The sequence below is a fragment of the Callionymus lyra genome, chromosome 19 (assembly GCF_982586985.1).
Source record: "Callionymus lyra chromosome 19, fCalLyr1.hap1.1, whole genome shotgun sequence".
NCBI classification, from domain to species: Eukaryota; Metazoa; Chordata; class Actinopteri; order Syngnathiformes; family Callionymidae; genus Callionymus; species Callionymus lyra.
In genome coordinates, this window is record NC_141836.1 from 8,773,397 (window position 1) to 8,800,299 (window position 26,903).

Below are 26,903 nucleotides of genomic sequence, written 5' to 3' on the forward strand. Positions count from 1 at the left end.
TTTAATCTTTTTTAGCTGGTATATTTAATTAAGAATGCTTCTTTATCTACTATCACCTGCTATAGATCAGTTGGATGATGGTCTGCAGTAACGTCTGGAGTTGTTAGTTCAATTCCAGCTTTTGCATTAAATGAAAATGTATTGATCTATTGATTGATTTGTTAACAGAATTATGTTTCTTGTTGAGAAGTCACATGCTCTAGTGCAATCAGTTGAGTTTCTATGTTAACTTCTGGAGTTGTTGGTTCGAATCCCAATTCTGCATTTATTAAACATTTAGCTAATGATTCATTTGTTGAATGAAGAATGTTTCTCAATCAATACTCAACTACTATAGCTCAGTCGGTTGAGAGTCTGCATTATCTTCTGAAATTGTTTGTTCGAATCCCACTTTTGCATTTATTAAAACATTTATCTAATGATTAATATGAAGAATGTTTCTTGATCAACACTTGCCTACTTTAGCTCAGTGGATTGAGGGACTGCAGGAAGTTCTTGATTTGTTGGTTCAATTCCAGCTGAGTAGTTTTATTCGATATGCTAATTTAAGAAGAGAAATGTGACACAGAGAATCTTTTGTACAAAAATCTCACTCTGACTGACAGCAGCTCTTGTGCTCACATGTTCAGGTTCAATTCCTGGTCGAGCACAGTTTGACTTCTTGAATCACAATATTTCAAACATCAGTGGAACGTCTCAGTCGTTGACCAGGATAGAATGATCTCAGTGTTCTGGGCTGAAGATAACAAATGTTTGAAGACGCTCCCGCTGCATCATCTACACTTTTACATTCATGCTTTTTTCAATAAACAAATAAGAAGAATTTCTTCTTTTAGATTCAACCTCTCAAGTTCAAGTCCCAATGCTGCGCCTTTAACTTCATGATCCAAAGAATAAAAACTTGTGTTTGTAAGATGTCTACTCAACCTTCGTGGTCGTGTGGTTAAAGTTCTTGAGTTGTTTTTTTTAAAGATTCCAGAGCTCTTATGACACAGGTTCAAGTCCACTACTCTCCATTACCTTCATAGTCCACTCAGGAGGACCTGAGTGACTGTTCTCTTGTGTCCCTGCAGGGGGCGACACAACCTAAACAAGTTTTTTTTTTTTCTTCAATTTTTTGTTTTTATGTTGATCCTTATTGACTTCTTTGTCTTCTATTATCTAGGTCAGACAGTTTGGTTTATCAAGCTCCTATGGCTCACTGGTTAAGTTTACTGCCCTGAGCACTTCTGCAGGTTCCTAGTTCAATTCCCAACCTTTTTGATTTTATCACATGGCTCTGAATGTTGAGTATAAAAGTGTCCAGATCACATGCTTCAGTGTGACAGCGATGGTTGAGTGATTAGAGCAAAAGTCCCGAGCTGCATGAGTTCAAATCCCACTTTTTCAACAAACGATGATGGTGGACAAATGAAAAAGTTAAAGTAAAAGATGTTAAACATTGACGATAGAAAATGTTCTCTCAAAACAAGAGAATAATAGCTTTTGGCTTTTTTTTAAATTTATTTATATACCGGATTTGCTGGTTCAACTCCAACTGCGGCATGTTTTAAAATATTCATTTTTTAGTTGATATGTTAAATTATGAATATTTCTTCAACTACTCTCATCTACTGTAGATCAGTTACTTAGGTGTCTGTGTTAACATCTAGAGTTGTTGGTTCAATTCCAGCTTATACATTTAATAAAATATTTTTATTTCGATTTGTTTTTGTTGAATGAAGAATTCTTAATTTCACTCTGTCACCTACTATAGCTCAGTTAGAATCTTGGGTTCAGGATCCAGCTGCCTTTGGTTTAGAGATTTTGACCAAGCGTGAAGGTCAAATAAAACAAAATCAAAAATATAGTGTGAAGGTGATCTAGTGTAGTGGTGAGACTCTCTGCGTCAAGATCCAGGGGTATTGGGTTCAATGCCTGGCTGCATCTTTAGTCTTGAGATTTTTACTAAGAGTGAAGATAAAACAAAACAAAACAAAAAAGTAGTGTGAAGGTGATCTAATATAGGGTTCAAACTTTCTGCATCAACATCCAGAGGTCTTGGGTTCAATGCCCAACTGTTTCTTTAGTCTTGAGATTTTGACTGAGAGTGAAGGTCAAATTAAACAAAACAAAAAAGCAATCAGTGATCTAGTATAGTGGTCAGACTCTCTGCATTGACATCCAGAGGTCATGGGTTCAATGCCCAACTGTGTGTTTAGTCTTGAGATTTTGATTGAGAGTGAAGGTCAAATTAAACAAAACAAAACAAAAAAAAATCAGTGATCTAGTGTAGTGGTCAGACTCTGCATTGACATCCAGAGGTATTGGGTTCAATGCTCAACTGTGTTTTTAGTCAAGATTTTGTCTGAGAGTGAAGGTCAAATAAAACCAAAAACCAAAATATTTGATTTGAAGGTGATCTGGTGCAGTGGTAGTACTCTCTGCATAGACTACCAAAGGTCTTGGGTTCAATGCCTAGCTGTATTTTTAGTCTTTAGATTTTAACATAGAGTGAAGGTCATATAAAACAAAACCGAAAAATTCACTATGAAGTTGATCTAGTGCAGTGGTAACACTCTCTGCATAGACTACCAAAGGTCTTGGGCTCAAAGCCTGGTTGTATTTTTAGTCTTCAGATTTTGACTGAGAGTGAAGGTCAAATTAAACAAAACAAAACAAAAAAAAATCAGTGATCTAGTGTAGTGGTCAGACTATGCATTGACATCCAGAGGTCTTGGCTTCAATGCTCAACTGTGTTTTTAGTCAAGATTTTGTCTGAGAGTGAAGGTCAAATAAAACCAAAAACTAAATATTCACTGTGAAGGTGTTCTAGTCCATTTGTACCACTCTCTGCATAGACAACCAAAGGACTTGGGTTCAAGGCCTAGCTTCATTTTTAGTATTTAGATTTTGACTGAGAGTGAAGGTCATATAAAACAAAACCAAAATATTTACTGTGAAGGTGGACTAGTGCAGTGGTACCACTCTCTGCATAGACTACCAAAGGTCTTGGGTTCAATGCCTAGCTGTATTTTTAGTCTTTAGATTTTGACATAGAGTGAAGGTCAAATAAAACAAAAACAAAATATTCACTGTGAAGGTGTTCTAGTGCAGTGGTAGCACTCTCTGCATAGACAACCAAAGGTCTTGGGTTCAAGGCCTAGCTTTATTTTTAGTATTTCGATTTTGACTGAGAGTGAATGTCAAATAAAACAAAACAAAAACATTTCCTGTGAAGGTGGACTAGTGCAGTGGTAGCACTCTCTGCATAGACTACCAAAGGCCTTGGGTTCAAAGCCTGGCTTTATTTTTAGTCTTGAGAGTTTGACTAAGAGTGAAGGTCATATAAAACAAAAACAAAATATTCACTGTGAAGTTGATCTAGATCAGTGGTAACACTCTCTGCATAGACTACCAAAGGCCTTGGGTTCAAAGCCTAGCTTTATTTTTAGTCTTGAGAGTTTGACTAAGAGTGAAGGTCATATAAAACAAAACCAAAATATTTACTTTGAAGGTGGACTAGTGCAGTGGTACCACTCTCTGCATAGACTACCAAAGGTCTTGGGTTCCATGCCTACCTGTATTTTTAGTCTTTAGATTTTGACATAGAGTGAAGGTAAAATAAAACAAAAACAAAACATACACTGTGAAGGTGGACTAGTGCAGTGGTACCACTCTCTGCATAGACTACCAAAGGTCTTGGGTTCAATGCCTAGCTGTATTTTTAGTCTTTAGATTATGACATTGAGTGAAGGTCAAATAAAACAAAACCAAAATATTTACTGTGAAGGTGGACTAGTGCAGTGGTACCACTCTCTGCATAGACTACCAAAGGTCTTGGGTTCCATGCCTACCTAGATTTTGACATAGAGTGAAGGTAAAATAAAACAAAAACAAAATATACACTGTGAAGGTGATCTAGTGCAGTGGTAGTACTCTCTGCATAGACTACCAAAGGTATTGGGTTCAATACCTACCTGTATTTTTAGTCTTTAGATTTTAATATAGAGTGAAGGTCAAATAAAACAAAACCAAAAAAAAATTCACTATGAAGGTGATCTAGTGCAGTGGTAACACTCTCTGCATAGACTGCCAAAGGTCTTGGGTTCAATGCCTAGCTGTATTTTTAGTCTTTAGATTTTGACTGAGAGTGAATGTCAAATAAAACAAAACAAAGAAATTTCCTGTGAAGGTGGACTAGTGCAGTGGTAGCACTCTCTCCATAGACTACCAAAGGCCTTGGGTTCAAAGCCTGGCTTTATTTTTAGTCTTGAGAGTTTGACTAAGAGTGAAGGTCATATAAAACAAAACCAAAATATTTACTGTGAAGGTGGACTAGTGCAGTGGTACCACTCTCTGCATAGACTACCAAAGGTCTTGGGTTCAATGCCTAGCTGTATTTTTAGTCTTTAGATTATGACATTGAGTGAAGGTCAAATAAAACAAAAACAAAATATTCACTGTGAAAGTGATCTAGTGCAGTGGTAGTACTCTCTGCATAGACTTGGGTTCAATGCCTAGCTGTATTTTTAGTCTTTAGATTTTAACATAGAGTGAAGGTCATATAAAACAAAACCGAAAAATTCACTATGAAGTTGATCTAGTGCAGTGGTACCACTCTCTGCATAGACTACCAAAGGTCTTGGGCTCAAAGCCTGGTTGTATTTTTAGTCTTCAGATTTTGACTGAGAGTGAAGGTCAAATTAAACAAAACAAAACAAAAAAAATCAGTGATCTAGTGTAGTGGTCAGACTATGCATTGACATCCAGAGGTCTTGGGTTCAATGCTCAACTGTGTTTTTAGTCAAGATTTTGTCTGAGAGTGAAGGTCAAATAAAACCAAAAACCAAAATATTTGCTTTGAAGGTGATCTGGTGCAGTGGTAGCACCCTCTGCATAGACAACAAAATGGCTTGGGTTCAAGGCCTACATTTAGTTTTAGTCTTTAGATTTTGACTGAGAGTGAAGGTCATATAAAACAAAACCAAAATATTAACTATGAAGGTGGACTAGTGCAGTGGTACCACTCTCTGCATAGACTACCAAAGGTCTTGGGTTCAATGCCTAGCTGTATTTTTAGTCTTTAGATTTTGACATAGAGTGAAGGTCAAATAAAACAAAAACAAAATATTCACTGTGAAGGTGTTCTAGTGCAGTGGTAGCACTCTCTGCATAGACAACCAAAGGTCTTGGGTTCAAGGCCTAGCTTTATTTTTAGTATTTAGATTTTGACTGAGAGTGAATGTCAAATAAAACAAAACAAAAACATTTCCTGTGAAGGTGGACTAGTGCAGTGGTAGCACTCTCTGCATAGACTACCAAAGGCCTTGCGTTCAAAGCCTGGCTTTATTTTTAGTCTTGAGAGTTTGACTAAGAGTGAAGGTCATATAAAACAAAAACAAAATATTCACTTTGAAGTTGATCTAGAGCAGTGGTAACACTCTCTGCATAGACTACCAAAGGCCTTGGGTTCAAAGCCCAGCTTTATTTTTAGTCTTGAGAGTTTGACTAAGAGTGAAGGTCATATAAAACAAAACCAAAAGATTTACTGTGAAGGTGGACTAGTGCAGTGGTACCACTCTCTGCATAGACTACCAAAGGTCTTGGGTTCCATGCCTACCTGTATTTTTAGTCTTTGGATTTTGACATAGAGTGAAGGTCAAATAAAACAAAAACAAAATATTCACTGTGAAGGTGATCTAGTGCAGTGGTAGTACTCTCTGCATAGACTACCAAAGGTATTGGGTTCAATACCTACCTGTATTTTTAGTCTTTAGATTTTAATATAGAGTGAAGGTCAAATAAAACAAAACCAAAAAAATTCACTAAGAAGGTGATCTAGTGCAGTGGTAACACTCTCTGCATAGACTACCAAAGGTCTTGGGTTCAATGCCTAGCTGTATTTTTAGTCTTTAGATTTTGACTGAGAGTGAATGTCAAATAAAACAAAACAAAGAAATTTCCTGTGAAGCTGGACTAGTGCAGTGGTAGCACTCTCTGCATAGACTACCAAAGGCCTTGGGTTCAAAGCCTGGCTTTATTTTTAGTCTTGAGAGTTTGACTAAGAGTGAAGGTCATATAAAACAAAACCAAAAGATTTACTGTGAAGGTGGACTAGTGCAGTGGTACCACTCTCTGCATAGACTACCAAAGGTCTTGTGTTCAATGCCTACCTGTATTTTTAGTCTTTAGATTTTGACATAGAGTGAAGGTCAAATAAAACAAAAACAAAATATTCACTGTGAAGGTGATCTAGTGCAGTGGTAGTACTCTCTGCATAGACTACCAAAGGTATTGGGTTCAATGCCTAGCTGTATTTTTAGATTTTAACATAGAGTGAAGGTCAAATAAAACAAAACCAAAAAAAATTCACTATGAAGGTGATCTAGTGCAGTGGTAACACTCTGCATAGACTACCAAAGGTCTTGGGTTCAATGCCTAGCTGTATTTTTAGTCTTTAGATTCTGACTGAGAGTGAAGGTCAAATAAAACAAAACAAAATGATTTACTGTGAAGGTGGACTAGTGCTGTGGTAGCACTCTCTGCATAGACTACCAAAGGCCTTGGGTTCAAAGCCTGGCTTTATTATTAGTCTTGAGTTTGACTGAGAGTGAAGGTCATATAAAACAAAACCAAAATATTCACTATGAAGGTGATCTAGTGCAGTGGTAGTACTCTCTGCATAGACTACCAAAGGTCTTGGGTTCAATGCCTAGCTGTATTTTTAGTCTTTAGATTTTGACATAGAGTGAAGGTCAAATAAAACAAAAACAAAATATTCACTGTGAAGGTGATCTAGTGCAGTGGTACCACTCTCTGCATAGACTACCAAAGGTCTTGGGTTCAATGCCTACCTGTATTTTTAGTCTTTAGATTTTGACATAGAGTGAAGGTCAAATAAAACAAAAACAAAATATTCACTGTGAAGGTGATCTAGTGCAGTGGTAGCACTCTCTGCATAGACTACCAAAGGTATTGGGTTCAATGCCTAGCTGTATTTTTAGATTTTAACATAGAGTGAAGGTCAAATAAAACAAAACCAAAAAAAATTCACTATGAAGGTGATCTAGTGCAGTGGTAACACTCTCTGCATAGACTACCAAAGGTCTTGGGTTCAATGCCTAGCTGTATTTTTAGTCTTTAGATTTTGACATAGAGTGAAGGTCAAATAAAACAAAAACAAAATATTCACTGTGAAGGTGATCTAGTGCAGTGGTAGTACTCTCTGCATAGACTACCAAAGGTCTTGGGTTCAATGCCTAGCTGTATTTTTAGACTTTAGATTTTGACATAGAGTGAAGGTCAAATAAAACAAAAACAAAATATTCACTATGAAGGTGATCTAGTGCAGTGGTAACACTCTCTGCATAGACTACCAAAGGTTTTGGGTTCAAAGCCTGGTTGTAATTTTAGTCTTCAGATTTTGACTGAGAGTGAAGGTCAAATAAAACAAAACCAAAATATTTGCTGTGAAGGCAATCTAGTGCAGTGGTAGCACCCTCTGGATAGACATACAAAGGTCTTGGGTTCAAGTCCTGGCTGTATTTTTAGTCTTCAGATTTTGACTGAGAGTGAAGGTCAAATAAAACAAAACCAAAATATTTGCTGTGAAGGTGATCTAGTGTAGTGGTGAGATCAACCGACTGGCGGTTCTCTGAGCCTCACAATCTCAGGGTTCAAATCCCACCCTTCACTCAGGGAGCTGGAGCAAACCAGACCGGGCGCGAATCCGGGGTAGTAGGGCCGTGTCCTCCCCCGAAACATCAAGAGAGCAAAAGGAGGGGGTTATACTTTTATTTTGCATATGGAAAATCTCTAAAACTATGGCATCAAAAATTGGTCTCTCCTCCCCCCTCTGCGGACCCCACTATATCCCCTCCTCCCCAACAGGAAGTGGTTCCATGAAGATCAAGTGAGGAACACTTGCTCTTCATCCAACCACTTCCTGTCGCCCAGGAACTTGAAGAAAAGCATGAAGACTCCTCAGGTTCTCCATGCAGCAGGTCCTGGGTGGAGAACATAGGATGTCACAACTCTGTATAACAAAAATACAACAGTCACAGGAGCTCATCCTCACCTAGATGTTCCTCAAGTCCATCACCTGCTTCTCCATCATGTCCTCGCACACCTTCTCCTCTTCAGTCTCACCACCTGTTCAGAAAAGAGACATTAGGACCAAACCAGAGTTCATGGACGACTGAAGACACTCACAGGTGGTGTTAGCGAGCCATGGATCTCATGATGACCTTCAAGGTTCAATCTTCGTCACATATCTTCAACAATCTTCTCCACAGTTGGACTTCTTCTCTTCGTACCCAGTACCAGTGAACTCCAGCAGGGGGCGGACGAGCTGAGCCAGCTGGAGACTAAAGAGAAGAACAATCAATGAAACTACACAACAACAACAGATTCTACTATGTGAAGAGTTGAAATACATTAAAGGTTCAGAATGATGGAGGAAAATATTCAGTTTGTCATTTTCCTCCGGAGTTCATGATTCAAATCATTTATTTTCATCATCACTTGAACGATTAAACATGTCATGAACTTTCATGTGTAGATGTTTCTAAGACACCGTGAACACAACTTTACGAGCTTTGTTACCAAACCTTTTATCATATTAATTATCACAGTTTTGTTCAAACAAATTAACAATTAATACAAAAATGTACATAGAAATAAAAGTAAATAAAAGTTATACAATTACTTCACTTGTTTGACTGATTTAAATCATTAATATTATAATCTTAAAACCTATATAAAATAAACAGATTTTTCTGTAATACTTTGTATTTATGAACAGATCTGAGCTGGAATTATAGACTTAAATCAACACTTTCGGGATTTAAAGGGAACAAAAATGTATCTTTTCTGCAGGGATTAAGTAATAAAACATCTTGTATTCAAATTAAATCAATGTCTGCGTTTCTTTAAACGATTGTCTTTGTTGTTCGCTTCTCGTTTAAATGCAGCTCCGAGACCTTAAGTAACAACAGCGCCCTCAAGCGGCATTGACACGTAACAAAAAGCAAATAGTGCATTTTAATATGTTCATTCGTATACATTCATTAATAAAAATAAATGCTGAGATAAACATCAGAAACTATTCTTTAACAATAAAATAGTTTTGTAATACAATAATAAAACATAAAAAACATGATTTGTTATTTTCAGGAGCAAATTTAGATAAATCCATTTATTTTATTTCTATATTATCTTTTTTGTTCATGTGGGTCTTTGTTTAATAAGTTATAAATAAACGTCTCATTCTGTATAAACTATTGAAAGAATATGTTGTTTTAATCTTTAATAAAGGAAAGTAAATACATGTATGTTCCAAGTGTTCAAATTAAATATTTAGTTTAAATAAACACTGTTTGACAGATTTAAGGGTGGATTTTAAAAAATGTAAAAACTGTAAACAAAAGGAAAATTTAAACCTTAAATAGATAAGTTTGAAACTTTCCCTTGAAAGACTTTTTACAATATTTTACGTTCTGACCTTTGACCTCATCAGTGTCAGGTGTTCTTCTTAGCATTAGCTTTAGCTTCAACAACAAGTACAGTTTCACTGAAAGTGACTTTAATTCAACACATGCATGAACGAGAAAGACTCAGTTCTATTGTTTTATTTACAAACAAACTTCAGGACAAAAGTTAATGAATATAAAAGTTCAACAACTTTTAATAAACGCTAGTTTCGTCATTAATATGAGTTTAAGTCACAACATGAAACTGAGCTGCTGTAGTTGTGTAGAAAGTCAACGTTCTCACCCGCAGATGTCCCAGTAAGCCAGGGTCATGAGCATGTTGGAAGTTTTCATCTTCGATGTTGTTCAAGCTGGAGCATCAGCTCGTTTTGTCACGTGACTGTGACGGCGCAGGTGGACATCCGGGTGGGATTTCTTCTTCTCAGAGCGCCCTCTGGTGGATTTAAGAAAACATAACTCGTTCATTGAGAATCCGCTGAAACTTCAACGTTTAATCTTTCAAATAATAAAGACAAAGATGGGAGTTGAACTTGCAACCTCTCACAGGGTTGGGTTAGGTAGAACTTTATTGATCCCTCAGGAGGTCTCCTTCAGGAAATTGTTTTTTTTCCAATAGCCACAGCAAAAACAGCAATTTTTCATAAAAAATAAATCAAAATAATATAAGAACAAAGAGAAATAAAGAGATGATAAAGAGAACAAGATGATACAATCTAAGTCTAAAGATAAAGACAAACATCCAGATACTTTCACTCCACTCCTGCCCCCGAACTCAGAATTGTACAATTTACAGTAATAGCCCGAGGAATGAATGAGTCCTTGAGTCTATTAGTGTTGCACCTGGGAAGGAGCATTCGTGCTGCATCTGCTTCTCTGATGACAGTGTTGAGAGGATGATGTCATCATCATGATGGACAGTAGTTTGTCCAGTGATCTCTCAGCAACTGTCACCAGTGAGTCCAGCATCAACCACAGAACCAGCCTTTCTGATCGGTCTGTCCAACCTGTTGACCTCTTGGACACATTCCCACCCAAACACACTTGGCTGGAGTCTATGCTTTAGAAAAACTTAAACGAGGACGAGACTGATGTTCTTCCATGTTTGTCACTGTCTTGTTGATTCTCACACATGCGCACGTTCATTCTGAAACTTCAACGTTTAATTGATCTTTTAAATTATATATTGAAACACATTGAAGGATTTAAAGGGAACACAAATGTTTATTTTCTCCAATTATAAGGTTAAAAAACATTGTATTCAACTTAAATCAATGTTTGTGTTTCTATAAACAACTTTCTTGTTCGCTTCTCATTTAAATGCGTCTCCGAGACCTGTAGTAACCACAGCGCCCTCAAACGGCAGTGACAACAAGGAAGTATTTCTTTATTTTCAATCGTGTTTATTCATAAACAGATAAAAACAAACACCAGAAATCATTTTTCATTCCAAACATTTTGAATTAAACAGTAACAAAATATGTCAATTGAAAAGAAAACAGAGCCCCAACGTCTGAAACATAAAGTAATTCATACTCAAAACGAAAATAAAATAGAAAAACAACCAGAAATAAAATGAGTTTGAAAAACATCATTTACTCTCAGGATTGACAGGTTTGAGAGAGAAGGAGAAACACCAGATCCATCATGAACGTGTTCAGTGGAGAAGATTTAAAGAAGACTCGTCATCGTGAGTCAGAATCCCAGAGAATCGGATCAAGTCGAGTCACATGACGTCACTGTGTCTTCACTGCAGCACAAACAACAAACGTTCTCAGAGACTTTCATCCAAACATTGAAGCTTCATGTGATGATGTCACTCCTGGAGACACGATCTCACTGTCGTCTACTTCAGCTTCACAAACTCACACGAGGAGAAAATCCTGACTCCAGCATGAAGAGGCTCAGTGAAGCTGGTCTGGACTCTGTGGAGGAGAGTCATGGTCTCAGAGACGCTGTAGAAGGACAGAAGACCTGCAGAGTGATCCAGGTAGACCCCCACTGTGGAGGGTCTGACACTGGAGATGGAAGTTTCGATGTGGTTGTGACTAAATACACAACCAGAGTCGTACCAATATAAAACCCAGGATTTGTCATTTAATCCAAATAAACTTTCATATCCTGATCTGCTGATGTTCTTGTATGAAACTGCTACTTGAACATGTTTTCTTATCTTCACCTCCCAGTAACAACGTCCAGTCAGAGACTCTTGACTCAAGACCTGACGATATTCGATGAATCTGTCTGGATGATCAGGACGAGGCTGAGGTTTCCACATGTTTGTCACTTTCTTGTTTCCTTCAGACAACATCAACCATGACTCTGCAGTGTTTGGATCCAGAGTGATGTCCTGTGAGTGTGTGAGGAACTGCTCTCTCTCTGGATGGATCATCAGTGAGATGTTGGTCCACGTGTCTCTCAGAAGGTCTGCTGTCACTTCCTCAAAGCGGCGGTGAGTTTGCTCAAGGGTCATGGAGGAGGTTGTGTCTTCACTGACCTCTGAGAGTGAGGTCGTGTCTTCACTGACCTCTGAGAGTGAGGTCGTGTCTTCACTGACCTCTGAGAGTGAGGTCGTGTCTTCACTGACCTCTGAGAGTGAGGTCGTGTCTTCACTGACCTCTGAGAGTGAGGTCCAGTTCTGCAGGAACACGATGTGACTGTCGGTGAGTGACAGCTGCTGCAGCTCAGCATCTTTCTTCCTCAGCTCAGAAATCTCCTGCTCCAGCTGCTCCTGAAGTCCTCGGACTGGAGCGGCTTCAGTCTCCTGCAGAGATCTGACCTGCTGTTCCACATCAGAGTATGTTCTCTGGAGGATCTGGATCATCTGGTTGAGGGTCTTCTGACTGGTCTTCACTACTTCATCAGCAGAGACTCTGATGTTCTCCTGTTCCTGCTGAAGCGACTTCACTTCCTTCTCTCTGTTCTGGATCTTCTTCTGGATCCTTCCTCGACTCTGACCCACGTCTTTCTCTCTCTCCCTCCTCTCTGCTGCGGCCGAGACGATGTCATGATGTTTGTGTTGGTCCACACAGACAGAACAGATGAGCTGCTGATCAGAACGACAGAACATCTTCTTCTCCTCCTCGTGTTCAGAGCAGATCATCTCCTGGAGCTGCTTGGACGGCTGGACCAGCTTGTGTCTCCTGAAGGCCGGAGCTTCTCGATGAGGCTGAAGATGTTCCTGACAGTAGGAGACCAGACACACCAGACAGGACTTGAGGGCTTTCGTCTTCCTCCCAGTGCAGACGTCACAGGCCACATCTTCAGGTCCAGCAGAGCAGAGGTCCTCAGCTGCTTGTTTCTTCTTCAGCTCCTCCACTAGCTCGGCCAACAGGATGTTCTTCTGCAGGACAGGTCTCGGTCTGAAGCTCTGTCTGCACTGAGGACACTTGTAGATGTTCTTATCCTGCCAGAAACGTTCAACACAGGTCTTACAGTAGGTGTGTCCACAGTGAAGAGCGACTGGATCCTTCAGTAGATCCAGACAGATGGAACAAGAGAGAGATTCTCTGCTCAGATCAACTCTAGTCTCCATGTCTCTGCCACTGAAACTCTCTGTGCTGCTGGCCATTCCTCGGGCTGCTAGACTGTACAATTCTGAGTTCGGGGGCAGGAGTGGAGTTAAAGTATAATGATGTTCTATTCTATGTTAATCTTTGTATCCTTTGTCTTTGCTCTATGTTCTTTATCTTTAGACTTAGATTGTGTCATCTTGTTCGTTCTCTTTATTTCTCTTTGTTCTCGTTGTCTTTATTTTTTATGAATAATTGTTGTATTGGGATTGGAAAAAAATATAAAAAAGTTCAACTCACTTTCAAATCAAAATTAACCTGCTTAAGAAAAATTAAACCTGCATGAACAGACAAAGTTACAAAGCAATTCTACAAGTTTCACACAGAGAAAAGCAAATGGTTGCTTCGATACAACGTTCATTTATACACAGAAATATAACCAAAACATAGAAGTGACAAGCGGGTTTTTTAATACAAATGCAGGAGTGATGCACACATGTGTCTCTGAGCAGCTGAAGCATCTGAACAACACGCGTCTCATCGTTTTCTGTTGTTCATGAGCTTCATTATTAACAGACCTGAGTCTGTTATAAATGAAAACATAATACTGTATAAACTAATGTGTTACTATTTAGTGTGCAGAGGTTTTTATTTCTCATCATTTAAAAGCTGTTTTTAAATGTAAAAACTATCAACGAAGTAAACAAAAGTTAAATTTTAACGTTTAAAATGAAAAATGTTTTAACTTTAAACCTTAAATAGATGACTTTGGATTTATAAAAAGTTCCCCTTGAAAGACCTTTTACAATAGTTTACCTTCTGACCTTTGACCTCATCAGTGTCAGGTGTTCTTCTTAGCATTAGCTTTAGCTTCAACAACAAGTAGAGTTTCACTGAAAGTGACTTTACTTCAACACATGCATGAACGAGAAAGACTCAGTTCTATCGTTTTATTTACAAACAAACTTCAGGACAAAAGTTAATGAATATAAAAGTTCGACAAAATAGAATCAGGACTTTTAATAAACACTAGTTTCGTTTTAATATAAATTTAAGTTCACAACATGGTTCTCAGCTGCTGTAGTTGTGTAGAAAGTCAATGTTCTCACCTGCAGATGTCCCAGTAAGCCAGGGTCATGAGCATGTTGGAAGTTTTCATCTTCAATGTGGTTCAAGCTGGAGCATCAGCTAGTTTGGTCACGTGACTGCGCAGGTGTGCGCACACACCGGGCGGCCACAACATCCGAAGTGTAGTTTCTTAGCGCGCCCTCTGGTGGATGGAAATAGTTACTCAAAGTTGAATGGATCTTGATCAGAAGAATTTGAAACTACAACAAAATGATCAGTCTACGTGGACACTTACGTTTGTTTAAATTATCTGTAGAACAATTAAAAATGTAGTTGATCTCCTTCAATCTACTCCTTGTTTATTAGGATTTAGACGTTATTTTTATATGTGTATTTACAACTTCATGACAACAATAGTGTCACAGAATCTCCCAGTTCAACTCGAATCATCCAATGCATGTATTTTTTTTCAACATTAGACATTAACACAGTAAAGACTGTCAATGATGTCGAGGAAGAAGCAGAAATTAATAACAAGGTAGGTATGTAGGTAGAACTTTATTATATTACTTTACTATAAAACTTTACTATATTATATAATATTAATAGAACTTTACTATATTAAATTATATTAAGGAAACTTCAGTCTCAACACTCTTTTGTCCAGAGCCGCTCGATGACGCCCTGACCTTCTCTAAGGTCATAAACTACAATTTTGGTGGAAATGTCCCTTAAGTCGTTGTGAGATTTTGTTCGAGAGTTAAATATAGAATCAATAGAACACAGTTGAAACATATATAAATGAAAAGTTGGCCATTAATTTGGGGATTGTTTCAATATGTGGAAACAAAAGTGTAACATTGTAAACCTTTATCTAGGATCAATAAATAGAAGAGCGTCTGGATCTTAATTCTGGGACGTGTGTGTCTTTTGTCTTTTAGAGTTTTCAAATTTGCCGGGATTTTTTAACGTGTATTGCTTTTTATTGTTTAACAATTTGTGACCCTGGTCTAGAAAGCTCTTCACAATCAACTATAACTTACTTACTTGGGGTTGAAGGAGATCAACTACATGTTTCATTGTTCTACAGATAATTCAAACAAACTTAAATGTCCACGTAAACTAATAATTTTTGTTATAGTTTCAAATTAATCTGATCAATGCATGGATTCAAATATAAATTCAACTTTGAAGTTTAACGAATTCTTAAACTTCAACTTCCATCCACTAGGGGGCGCTCTAAGAAATCACAATCCGGATGTTGTGGCCGACGGTGTGTGCGCGCACACCTGCGCAGTCACGTGACCAAACTAGCTGATGCTCCAGTTTGAACAACGTTGAAGATGAAAACTTCCAACATGCTCATGACCCTGGCTTACTGGGACATCTGCGGGTGAGAACGTTGACTTTCTACACAACTACAGCAGCTGAGAACCATCTTGTGAACTTAAACTCATATTAAAGACGAAATTAGCGTTTATTAAAAGTCGTGATTCTATTTTGTCGAACTTTTATATTCATTAACTTTTGTCCTGAAGTTTGTTTGTAAAGTTAAACAATACAACTGAGTCTTTCTCGTTCATGCATGTGTTGAATTAAAGTCACTTTCAGTGCAACTGTAGTCGTTGCTAAAGCTAATGCTAAGGAGCGCACCTGACACTGATGAGGTCAAAGGTCAATACATTATTCACATGCAGAAGGTCAAATATTATTCAAGAAAATGTTGTTAAATATTCTTGAAGGGAATTCTTGAGGGTAACTTTTATTCATGCAAACTCATCTATTCAAGGTTTAAAGTAAGAAAAATGTTTATTTCAAAGGTTTTACTTTTACTTTAGTTCACTTTGACAGATTTAGGGCTGGATTTAAAAAAAAAAAAAAAAAAAGTTAAAACTTATCAACAAACTGCTTTAAATGAATTGAAAGAAAAATCTCTGGTCACTTAATATTTATTTTGAACATTTTGTCTTCACACTCATTAGTTTAAACAGAATGAGATGTTTATTTATAACGGACCAACGACAAAGAACTACTTGGAAAAAAAGATAATATTGAATTGAAAATAATGGATACATTTAAGTTTGCTCATGAAAATAATTATAAATTCCTGTATAATTATTTGAGGAAATCACAAATATTTATTCTCTTAACTTTGAATCCATTTAATACTTTAAGTAAATAATTTTTTTTTAACAACTTCTCTTGTCCAAATTCATTTAGTATCGACTGGTACTAGTGTTAAAATATCAACTTTATTACCAACTGTGAGAGAACTCTGCTCGTGCTTTGAATAAAAATAAAAACCACATGGAACCACAGTTTTTTATTTGAATGAAGAAGAAAGTGTTCAACAAGATTTCATAAACAAAGTAACAATATTGTGAGGAACATAAAGAATTGCAGGCATCATGATCTTTAAGTCAAAACCAACATTTTAGAACTAAATAAAAAATACTTTTGTAAAATTAAAAGCGGGATGTAACTGTCTCACAACTTTATGTGACGATCATTGTGATCAAAATCATTACAGGCATCATTATTATCACGGTGTTGTTGCAACGTACTCAAGATGTTCAGAAAGTACTTAAACGTGGTGAAATAGTTTAACATTGTTTTATTTAACTAAAAAGTACAAAAACATTATGCAGGTGTTTAGAACAATACAATTTAAATGAACTGGAAGTTAAATAAAAGCAAAATAATAGTCTTCGCTGCTTCAAATTGATTAGGTTTTGCAAATGTGAAGATTTTATTCAACGCTGAAGAGTTTCAGATTATTTATAGATCGATGCGTCCCTAACAATAATATCTCTTTCAGTTTAAGATGAAGAGAAATATTCTTATTTTTATTCACTGGAAATGCGCTATATAAATACAAATTACTTACTTACATTCAATATTAATTTCAATGGATTTTTTCGACATGACAAATTAATCGGTTAGAAATCATGTTTATTTTTTATTATTGTATTACAAAACTATTTTATTGTTAAAGAATAGTTTCTGATGTTTATCTCAGCATTTATTTTTATTAATGAATGTACACGAATGAAAATATTAAAATGCACTATTTGCTTTTTGTTACGTGTCAATGCCGCTTGAGGGCGCTGTTGTTACTTAAGGTCTCGGAGCTGCATTTAAACGAGAAGCGAACAACAAAGTCAATCGTTTAAAGAAACGCAGACATTGATTTAAGTTGAATACAAGATGTTTTATTACTTAATCCCTGCAGAAAAGATACATTTTTGTTCCCTTTAAATCCCGAAAGTGTTGATTTAAGTCTATAATTCCAGCTCAGATCTATTCATAAATACAAAGTATTACAGAAAAATCTAAGTTTATTTTATATAGGTTTTAAGATTATAATATTAATGATTTAAATCAGTCAAACAAGTGAAGTAATTGTATAACTTTTTTTTACTTTTATTTTTATGTACATTTTTGTATTAATTGTTAACTTGTTCTTCTCTTTAGTCTCCAGCTGGCTCAGCCCCTGCTGGAGTTCACTGGTACTGAGTACGAGGACATGAAGTCCAGCTGTGGAGAAGATTGTTGAAGATGTGTGACGAAGATTGAACCTTGAAGGTCATCATGAGATCCATGGCTCGCTAACACCACCTGTGAGTGTCTTCAGTCGTCCATGAACTCTGGTTTGGTCCTAATGTCTCCTTCCTGAACAGGTGGTGAGACTGAAGAGGAGAAGGTGTATGAGGACCTGATGGAGAAGCAGGTAGTGGACTTGAGGAACATCTGGGTGAGGATGAGCTTCTGTGACTGTTGTATTTGACCTTTGACCTGCAGAGTTGTGACGTCCTCTGTTCTCCACCACAGGAGCATCTGAAGCTGCTGCATGGAGAACCTTCGGACTTCATGCTTTTCTTCAAGTTCCTGGGTGACAGGAAGTGGTTTGATGAAGATCAAGTGTCCCTCACTTGATCTTCATGGAACCACTTCCTGTCGGGGAGGAGGGGATACAGAGGGGGGAGGAGAGACCAATTTTTGATGCCATAGTTTTAGAGATTTTTCCATATGCAAAATAAAAGTATAACCCCCTCCTTTTGCTCTCTTGATGTTTCGGGGGAGGACACGGCCCTACTACCCCGGATTCGCGCCCGGTCTGGTTTGCTCCAGCTCCCTGAGTGAAGGGTGGGATTCGAACCCTGAGCTTGTGAGGCTCAGAGAACCGCCAGTCGGTTGATCTCACCACTACACTAGATCACCTTCACAGCAAATATTTTGTTTTTGTTTTATTTGACCTTCACTCTAAGTCAAAATCTGAAGACTAAAAATACAGCCAGGACTTGAACCCAAGACCTTTGTATGTCTATGCAGAGAGTGCTACCACTGCACTAGATTGCCTTCACAGCAAATATTTTGGTTTTGTTTTATTTGACCTTCACTCTCAGTCAAAATCTGAAGACTAAAGATACAACCAGGCCTTGAACCCAATACCTTTGGTTGTCTATGCAGTGAGTCTGACCACTACACTAGATCACCTTCACAGCAAATACTTTGGTTTTGTTTTATTTAACCTTCACTCTTAGTCAAAATCTCAATAATAGATATACAGGTAGGCCTTGAAGCCAAGACCTTTGTATGTCTATGCAGAGGGTGCTACCACTGCACTAGATTGCCTTCACAGCAAATATTTTGGTTTTGTTTTATTTAACCTTCACTCTCAGTCAAAATCTGAAGACTAAAAATACAGCTAGGCCTTGAACCCAAGACCTTTGGTTGTCTATATAGAGAGTGCTACCACTGCACTAGATTGCCTTCACAGCAAATATTTTAGTTTTGTTTTATTTGACCTTCACTCTCAGTCAAAATCTGAAGACTAAAAATACAGCTAGGTCTTGAACCAAAGACCTTTGGTTGTCTATGCAGAGAGTGGTACCACTGCACTAGATAACCTTCACAGCAAATATTTTGTTTTTGTTTTATCTGACCTTCACTCTAAGCCAAAATCTCAAGACAAAAGTCAAAGCCAGGCCTTGAACCCAAGACCTTTGGTTCTCTATGCAAAAGTGTGACCACTGCACTAGATCACCTTCACAGCAAATATTTTGTTTTTGTTTTATCTGACCTTCACTCTTAGTCAAAATTTCAAGACTAAGGCACAGTATGGCCTTGAACCCAAGACCTGTGGTAGTTGATGCAGAAAGTCTGACCACTATACTAGATCACCTTCACAATAAATTTTTTTTGTTTTGTTGTATTTGACCTTCACTCTTAGTAAAAATCTCAAGACTAAACACACAGCTGGGCATTGAACCCAAGACCTCTTGATGTTAATGTAGAGAGTCTGACCACTACACTAGATGACCTTCACACTAAAATCTTTTGTTTGGATTTATTTGACCTTCACTCTGACTTAAAATCTCAAGATTGAAGACATAGCTGGGTTCTGAACCCAAGACCTCTGGATCTTCCTGCTTACACACAATTATCAGACAGAGCTAAAACTCATCTCATGGAAATACACAAACTTAACACAAGACCAACTGTCAAGATAAAAGTTAATAATATAAGAGCCCAGTCTTGAAGCCAAGTGCTCTGGATGTGAATGCTGAGAGTCCGACCACTACACTAGACCATCTTCTCACTTAAAATTTTTGTTTGGATTTATTTGACCTTCACTCTGACTTAAAATCACTCAAGTTTGAAGACATAGCCGGGCTTTGAACACAAGACCTCTGGATCTTCCTGCTGACACAGCTATCAGACTGAGCTATAATTCTGGACTCATCTCATGGAAAAACAAAAATTTTACACAAGACCAATTGTCTAGATATGAGTTAATAATATAACATCCCAGTTTTGAACCCAAGAGCACTACACTACATGACATTGACACTTAAAAATGTGTACACCTTTGACCTTCACACTTCTAAATCTGAGTTAAGATCTTGCAAGACTAAAGATCAAATAGCTCACTTGATTAGTGGACTGCAATGTGGACTTCTTCAGGTTGCAACGTTCATAATGTTGAAGAAGATCCAGCTTCATCATCTACACTTTTTTTAATTCATCTTTGTTTCACTGGAGGTTTTTTCTTTTAGAGTCAACCTTTCAAGTTCAAATGCTGCACCTTTTACTTCACTTTCACTTGATTCTTGGTTGATCCAAAGAATAAAAACTTATTTTTGAGAGTTCTCAATTCCATCCTTCATGGTCAAGTGGTTGAAGTTCTTGTACTTTTTTATGATTCATGAGCTCTTCTGACATGGGTTCAAGTCCAGTGTTCTCCTTTACCTTCATAGTCCACTTGTTAGTCAAGAGGGCCTGAGTGACTGTTCTCTTGTGTCCCTCTAGGGGGCGACACAACCTGAAAAACTTATTTTAAATTATTTGTTTTATGTCGATGAAACTTTGTTGACTTCGCTCTCTTCTATTATTATCACAAGTGTTTCCATCAAGCTCCTGTGGCTCACTGGGTTGGTCTACTGCAATGTTGGCTTCTCCAGGTTCTAGGTTCAATTCCCACCCTTGGCATCATGTTTTTATCATTTCAGTCCAAATGTTAAAGATAAATATATCCTAAACAAATGTCTGAGTGTGACAGCTGTGGTTGAGTGGTTAGAGCAAAAGTCCCTGCTCAAATGTGAAGTACCCTTGTTGCCTGAGATCAAATCCCACTCTTCCACCAAACTGAGCGGAAAAGGAAAACACTGATGTGTGTTTAAAGTGAGCTAAGAAAACCCTGGTTGTGTGATAGTTATAACATGAAAGATGGTGGACAAAAATGAAAGATGGTGGACATGCATCAAGATGCAATGGAGGCAGAGCACAAGAGAGCTTCAACAAGTAAGGAAATGTCAGAATAAAGGTTGTTTTTTAAAAATATTTTAATTAATTTAATAAAAGTGTGCCACCACTGCCCCCATTCCTCACCTTGACCTTGTTCCACCATCATCCTCTTTGTCCTTCACTGTCTCTGACCACAGTGGGTCTCATCACAAATGTCTGAACACATGATTTTCCTTTTCCGCTCAATTTGTGGAAGTGTGGGATTTGATCTCAGGCACCAGTGGTCTTCACATTTGAGCAGGGACTTTTGCTCTAACCACTCAACCACAGCCATCCACACTTGGACATTTGATTAGGATATATTTATCTTTAACATTTGGACTGATATGATAAAAGCACAGGGAGGGATTTGAACTAACAACCTCTTGCATTGCTTACTAGAGTCTACCTCAGTGAGCTAATTCACCACATTTGACAATCATCTCACTGTAATGTCTTTCTTAACATCTTAAAGGTCAATGAAGATTTTAGTCAAATGTGGGTTTTGAACCTACAACCATCCTGCATCTCCACACTGTCATGCAGGTGTTTGTCACAATCAGCTATTCAGCCACACAAGTGACATTTCGATTCTAATATTTAACCAACTTATATGAGCAAATCTGATCTCAATGTTAAAATTAAACAGCCAGGAATTGAACTCACAACTCACAGATTGTTGAGCAGAGACTCTACCATTAGACCACGAGTTCCACATGATTTCTACTGATCTTGATGAGGAGTTTTCATACTAGAACAAGATAATGCTTCAGTATTTTCACAACACAAACAAAGTGGGAAACAATAAAATAATCGTTTTAAATTCCCTCATAAATTTGTTCTGAATGACAAAATTGATATTTTTAACAATTTATTTATTTATAAGAGCGTGTGTCCTCATCGTGTTCTTGACGTCACGGTGCTCCTGGTGGATTGTGGGCCGTGGAGAGCAACATTAACTTATCACACATCAAAGTTTGATGGTCGTCCAGAGTTCACCGTTCAGCCAATCACAAGGCACCTCTTAATTCCCACAGTTCCGCCATTAAAGGGTCGACGTCAGATGTTCAGATGTGCTCAACATACCCGGGGCCTGGGTGCCGGATCACCATAGCAACACGTGTCCAGGGTGCGGTCCGAAAGCCTTTTGTTAGGCTCCCTGACTCTAGCTAGTGGCCCTGACTCTCTAAATTGACACATTATTCTTTCAGCATTTACAACCTTTTGTAGGCGGTTAAACATTACAGATATGGGTTCTGAACGACAGCAGGTGCCTGAAGAAAAGTTTTCCTCTGTATCCTACCCCCCCCCCCCCACCCCCCCGCCGCCGCACACGTTAACACTGTTTTCTCCTCTGGTCTTTGAAGGCATCTTAATCCCTCCACATCCTCCGGCTCAGCCAAGCCAGTCGTTCACTCTTTGTGTTCGATCACACTTTTCTTTTCTCCGTGACACTCGACAGCTGGCTGTTCTTTCCTGTGCCGTTCCCTCGAGTGGCTCCTCCCCCTGCTGCGCGAACACACACTGACTCTCATTGTTGGCCATGACAGTGATGATAACAATGAAGAGACGCACAACTCACCGACGAGGCCTCTGTCAGGTGGACGCACAATGCTACCCCCCACCCGCCCCCCCACCTCGGTTTATTATTCCGACACCTGCTTTGAAGGATTCACGCGCCGAGGATGAGACGTTTGTTATTAGTTTATCTCCTGCGAGAGTGAAGGCACATCAGAGAAGAAGTTACATTGTTGTCTCATATTATTAGGAATACGACGCATATGCACGTGTAAAGATTGAAAATCTTCCTATGATGACTAGTGGTCTGTATTGGCGATACTTATAACGTAGATAGCAATATATTGCAATCCTGTACGAGCAATATATGTGTAGTATTGTCGAGTACTTGACTCTGGTGTTGTACAATTTACAGACTACATGACTCTTGACGAAGTCGTAACTGCTTTAATTTGTTTTGAAAACAAAATATGTCCAAACATCAGCTTTAAAAGATGCTGGAGTCACTGTATCCTCTCGTCCTCAGTCATCATTGGATCTTAGCTGCGGAGGATGTAGTGACTGCTGCCATCTAGCGACCTTAGGTTGAAATGTAACAAAAATAAATTCATGATACAGAGACAACGGTACAATATATTGTGATACTGTATTAACAAGGATATATTTGTAGTATTGTCCAGTACTTGACTCTGGTGTTGTAAAATTTACAGACCACATGACTCTTGACGAAGTCGTTACTTCTTTCTTTTGTTTTGAAAACAAAAAATGTCAAAACATCAGCTTTAAAAGCTGCTGGAGTCGACTGTATCCTCTCATCCTCAGTCGTCGCCAAGATCTCGAAGGATTTCACTGTACTTTAGTGCCATCTAGCGGCCAAAGTTTTAATTGCAAGACATGAATGAAAAAACGCACTGGATATTTGCATGTTATTTGTGAACAAAAATGAAAACAATTGTTTTATTTGGATTCAATTCAATTTAATTTAAGGTTGAAATCATACCAAAGACACTTTAAATAATACTACATAAGAGAAAAACAGGTCCCAGCGGATAACAATGAGCAAGAGTAGCGAAGAAATACTTGACAATACTGACATCACTCTAATCAATAAATGAACGAAGTACAATTTGTAAGTGACTGTAAATGAAACCATGAACATTTTAATATCAAAATATTGTTTTAAAATACACAGATACATATTGAAGTAAATGTGTCATTTATCAAATTACTTGAAACACAGACTTTGCTTTTTCTTTTTTTTTAGCAAATATTAATATTAATTACATTTAGAAAATGACACTAATGCTAATAGACAACGAGAGTATTATATGTTGACAAACATATATGATCCAAGCATGAATTTAAGAATAATACTCAAATATTACGCAAATAAAAATACATTAAAATATATATAAATGAAAAGGAACATGTTAAAAGAAAAGAGTATTAGATGTATAATTTAAATTTAAGCTCATCAGATATAGCACAAACAGATTATTAATTAAAAAAATAATAATTTAATTGCCATGTGACTCATCTGTGACTCACGCTCTTGTGTCAACAGTTTACTTCTCTTTTGTCAAACCAGTTCCTCCGAGTGTTGCTGGCTTGACGCTGACACTGCAGATGGTATTTACATGAACATGTGTGTGAGTTTATTGTGTGTGAGTGTCATTCACCTGATACTGCAGTGTTGCTGCAGATAACAAGAGAGTCGACCTTAAACAATCCACCCGACCTTTAGGGGTCACTTGTTTCTCATTATTTTCTGTTTTATATTACAAGTTTAGATAAAATTATATCTTTTTACAATATGTAAAGATTATTTTTTAATACATAAACAATATTAAGTATATCAGGAACTATACTTAAGGTGTTAGAAACTACATATAGAAGAATAAATAAAACAAATTCATAAGGTTTCAAAGTTTTCTTTACAAAAAAGTCATATTTTGTTTTGAATCTGTTTGATATTGTATTCCCTTTAAAACAACAAACCTTTTAGGATTTAGCTCCTTTCAATATTCTCATGATGAAGTTGTGATAATAATAATGAATAAAGTTATTTTAAAAACTTTAAAGTGATCCCACCCTCATATCTCAGTGACGTGGATTGCATTTTTTTTGTGAAATCCCGGTGCAGATCTTGATTTTAACCTTTTAAATGACGAAAATGAACTTTCTGTATCTACATTGCCCCCTATCTGAGGTGAGGTGAAGCTGCGAGGCCCACCCATGGTCTTATCAGGTCGCTGCAGACCCCTGGTGTTCCCTGATGTCCTCAAAAGAGTCAGATAGACAACCTTGCTCAGGCAGTTTATTAGAGTCAGAAATAAATTGAAAAAAAAAAACGTTTTAAATTAAACTAGAAATATTTTGTCATTAAGCTTCAGATTTCTCCCTTTTTTTTAACTCTACCTTTGAATAATCATTATTTTTATTATTTAAAATGATAATTAAATAAGATGTTCTTAAGAATCAATAGAATACTTTTTTTAATGGTTAATTATATCATTTACGGTTCATTTTGTCTCTTGAAACACACACTATTATTATTATTATTACTAAATGTTTTTAAAGACCCTATATTGATCTCACAAGACCCCAGGGACAGTCTAGCCTATCACAAAGGAATGTCAGACTTAGAGGAGCTGATCCACATCCTGGCTGCTTTCTTAGGTCAATATTATGAAACATGTAAATGCAGCAACAATCAACATCATCAACAAAAGTCGCTGCCGGAGAAACCACCACGGCTGCTCTCGTATCAGAGTCAACTGCCCTCATCCTGTGTCTCCATCCAGAAACTCTTTGGATGCTGGGGGTTTCCCCATCTCTGAGCTGTTTATCACCAGTCGTGCTCTAATGTAAACCGCCCATCTGTTGTAAAGCAAACACATAAAAAACACACGTTTGCCTCCAGCTCACGGCGAAGCCCCCTTTGCTGGCCGACCAGCTAATACGCCCCAGATGTGAGCTAATTGTGGTGTTGCTAATTGCTATTGTCTTGGTGGGACGGCGTGTGAAAGAGGAGCCAGAAGGTATCGGACCACTGCTAGTCCACCTAAGCAGGTTCAGATGTTTGCACTTAACACGTGATAAAGACTTGAGTTTCTCTGTCACTGAAGCGTTTGAAGGGCAGTTGTCCTGCGCTCGCGACGGAAGCGGGGTTTTTGAGGATGTTTGAGGTGAGGTGTGCGAGACGCTTCGCAGGGACGCGAGGTTTGTCTGGATTTGATGTGTAGGAGGGCCAAACACAGGTCACCATGAGGGGACTCCTTAATGACTACCCGCTGCTGTAATCACTAGATTTCAACCTCATTATCGTTGCTTGTGAACAATCCTTATTCTAATGTAGGACCAAAGTCATTTTAAAGATAAAGATAATTATATAATATGATGACAATATTATGTGGCATATTTAACATAAAATAAATCATTAAAGTGAAAAGTACAATAGATGACAGAAACTTTAAAAAATAAAATGAAAACATTTGTTTAAAAATAAACGAAGGCTTTATAATGTATGTAAAATGAGACAATTCCACACAATCTTAAATACAATCAAATAAAATGTCCAGACATATATTTATTGAAAGACTAAGAACTATTGATAGAAAATATTCTGCACATTTTTCAACACTAACTATTGCATAATTTTGATTAAAAAGTATAAATTCAGTTTCATTAAAAGGGGCCATCGATGCTTAAATGAGAAAATAAATTAATTATGTCATTTACGCATGAAAAAATGTAAAATTCATTCATTGTATGAGAAAATACTGCAAAGAAACATGCAATATTGTAAAGTAAAATGTAAAAAGAATTCACTCTGTAAGTGTAACTTAGAAACTAAGTGAATAAACTGATAATCAAGCAAGTCTTAACTTCTTTTAATTGTGTTATCAGTTGTTTATTTTAATGAACTATTATTAGATAAAACATAAAAGGACCAAGTTCACAAAAATAGGATAATTTCTAAAATGTATTAAGATAAATATCTTAATCAATTACAATGTTTGTATTAAAAAGTCTTGCACATAAAAACACAGTTAAAGATACAAAATATCTGATTGTTTTTTCTGTAGTATTAACTAAATACATTTTTGTTTATTCCAACCTAGTTTTAACTTTGGTCCCCGAGTTGACAAAAGGTCTAAACATCCCTTGAATTATGCTTTTTGAAAAACGTTTTACAATTGTTTTTGTTAGTATTTAGTTAGTATTTAAAGAGAAAAAAAACATACTGAGACAGTAAAGTCAGTGATTTAAATAAACAAGAAATTAATTGACATAACTCTTGTTTAATTGTTCTCTATATAATTTCCATTATGTATTAAGTTTATTTGTTCATTAACTTTTAAGTACATCGTTAATTCACAACTTTTTATGTAAAAAAAAAAACACGCCTTCATTAAGGGCTTCGTGATGACGTCACCAAACGACATGGCATTTTGTAAAGTAATACGTTGACATTTCTAATAAATAATTCGCCAAAAACATGTTCATTATTAATAAACAATTTAATCTAAATTATTTATGCGCTTTT

At 37.2% G+C, this 26,903-nt stretch overlaps 1 protein-coding gene and 1 long non-coding RNA gene across 2 annotated transcripts; one reads left to right on the top strand and one right to left on the bottom strand.

The window, feature by feature from the left end:
- Positions 1-10,867: 10,867 nt before the first annotated feature.
- Positions 10,868-13,417, bottom strand: LOC148059359 (tripartite motif-containing protein 16-like). The gene has a single exon (XM_087781089.1). It carries the CDS (start codon positions 13,039-13,041, stop codon positions 11,317-11,319), a length of 1,725 nt encoding a protein of 574 aa, XP_087637215.1. The 5' UTR covers positions 13,042-13,417; the 3' UTR covers positions 10,868-11,316.
- A 1,935-nt stretch (positions 13,418-15,352) lies between these two features.
- On the top strand, positions 15,353-17,910 carry LOC148059360 (uncharacterized). Its single transcript, XR_015709380.1, has 3 exons — positions 15,353-15,443; positions 17,525-17,670; positions 17,731-17,910. It is a non-coding gene; the product is annotated as an uncharacterized LOC148059360 (long non-coding RNA).
- Positions 17,911-26,903: the final 8,993 nt, after the last annotated feature.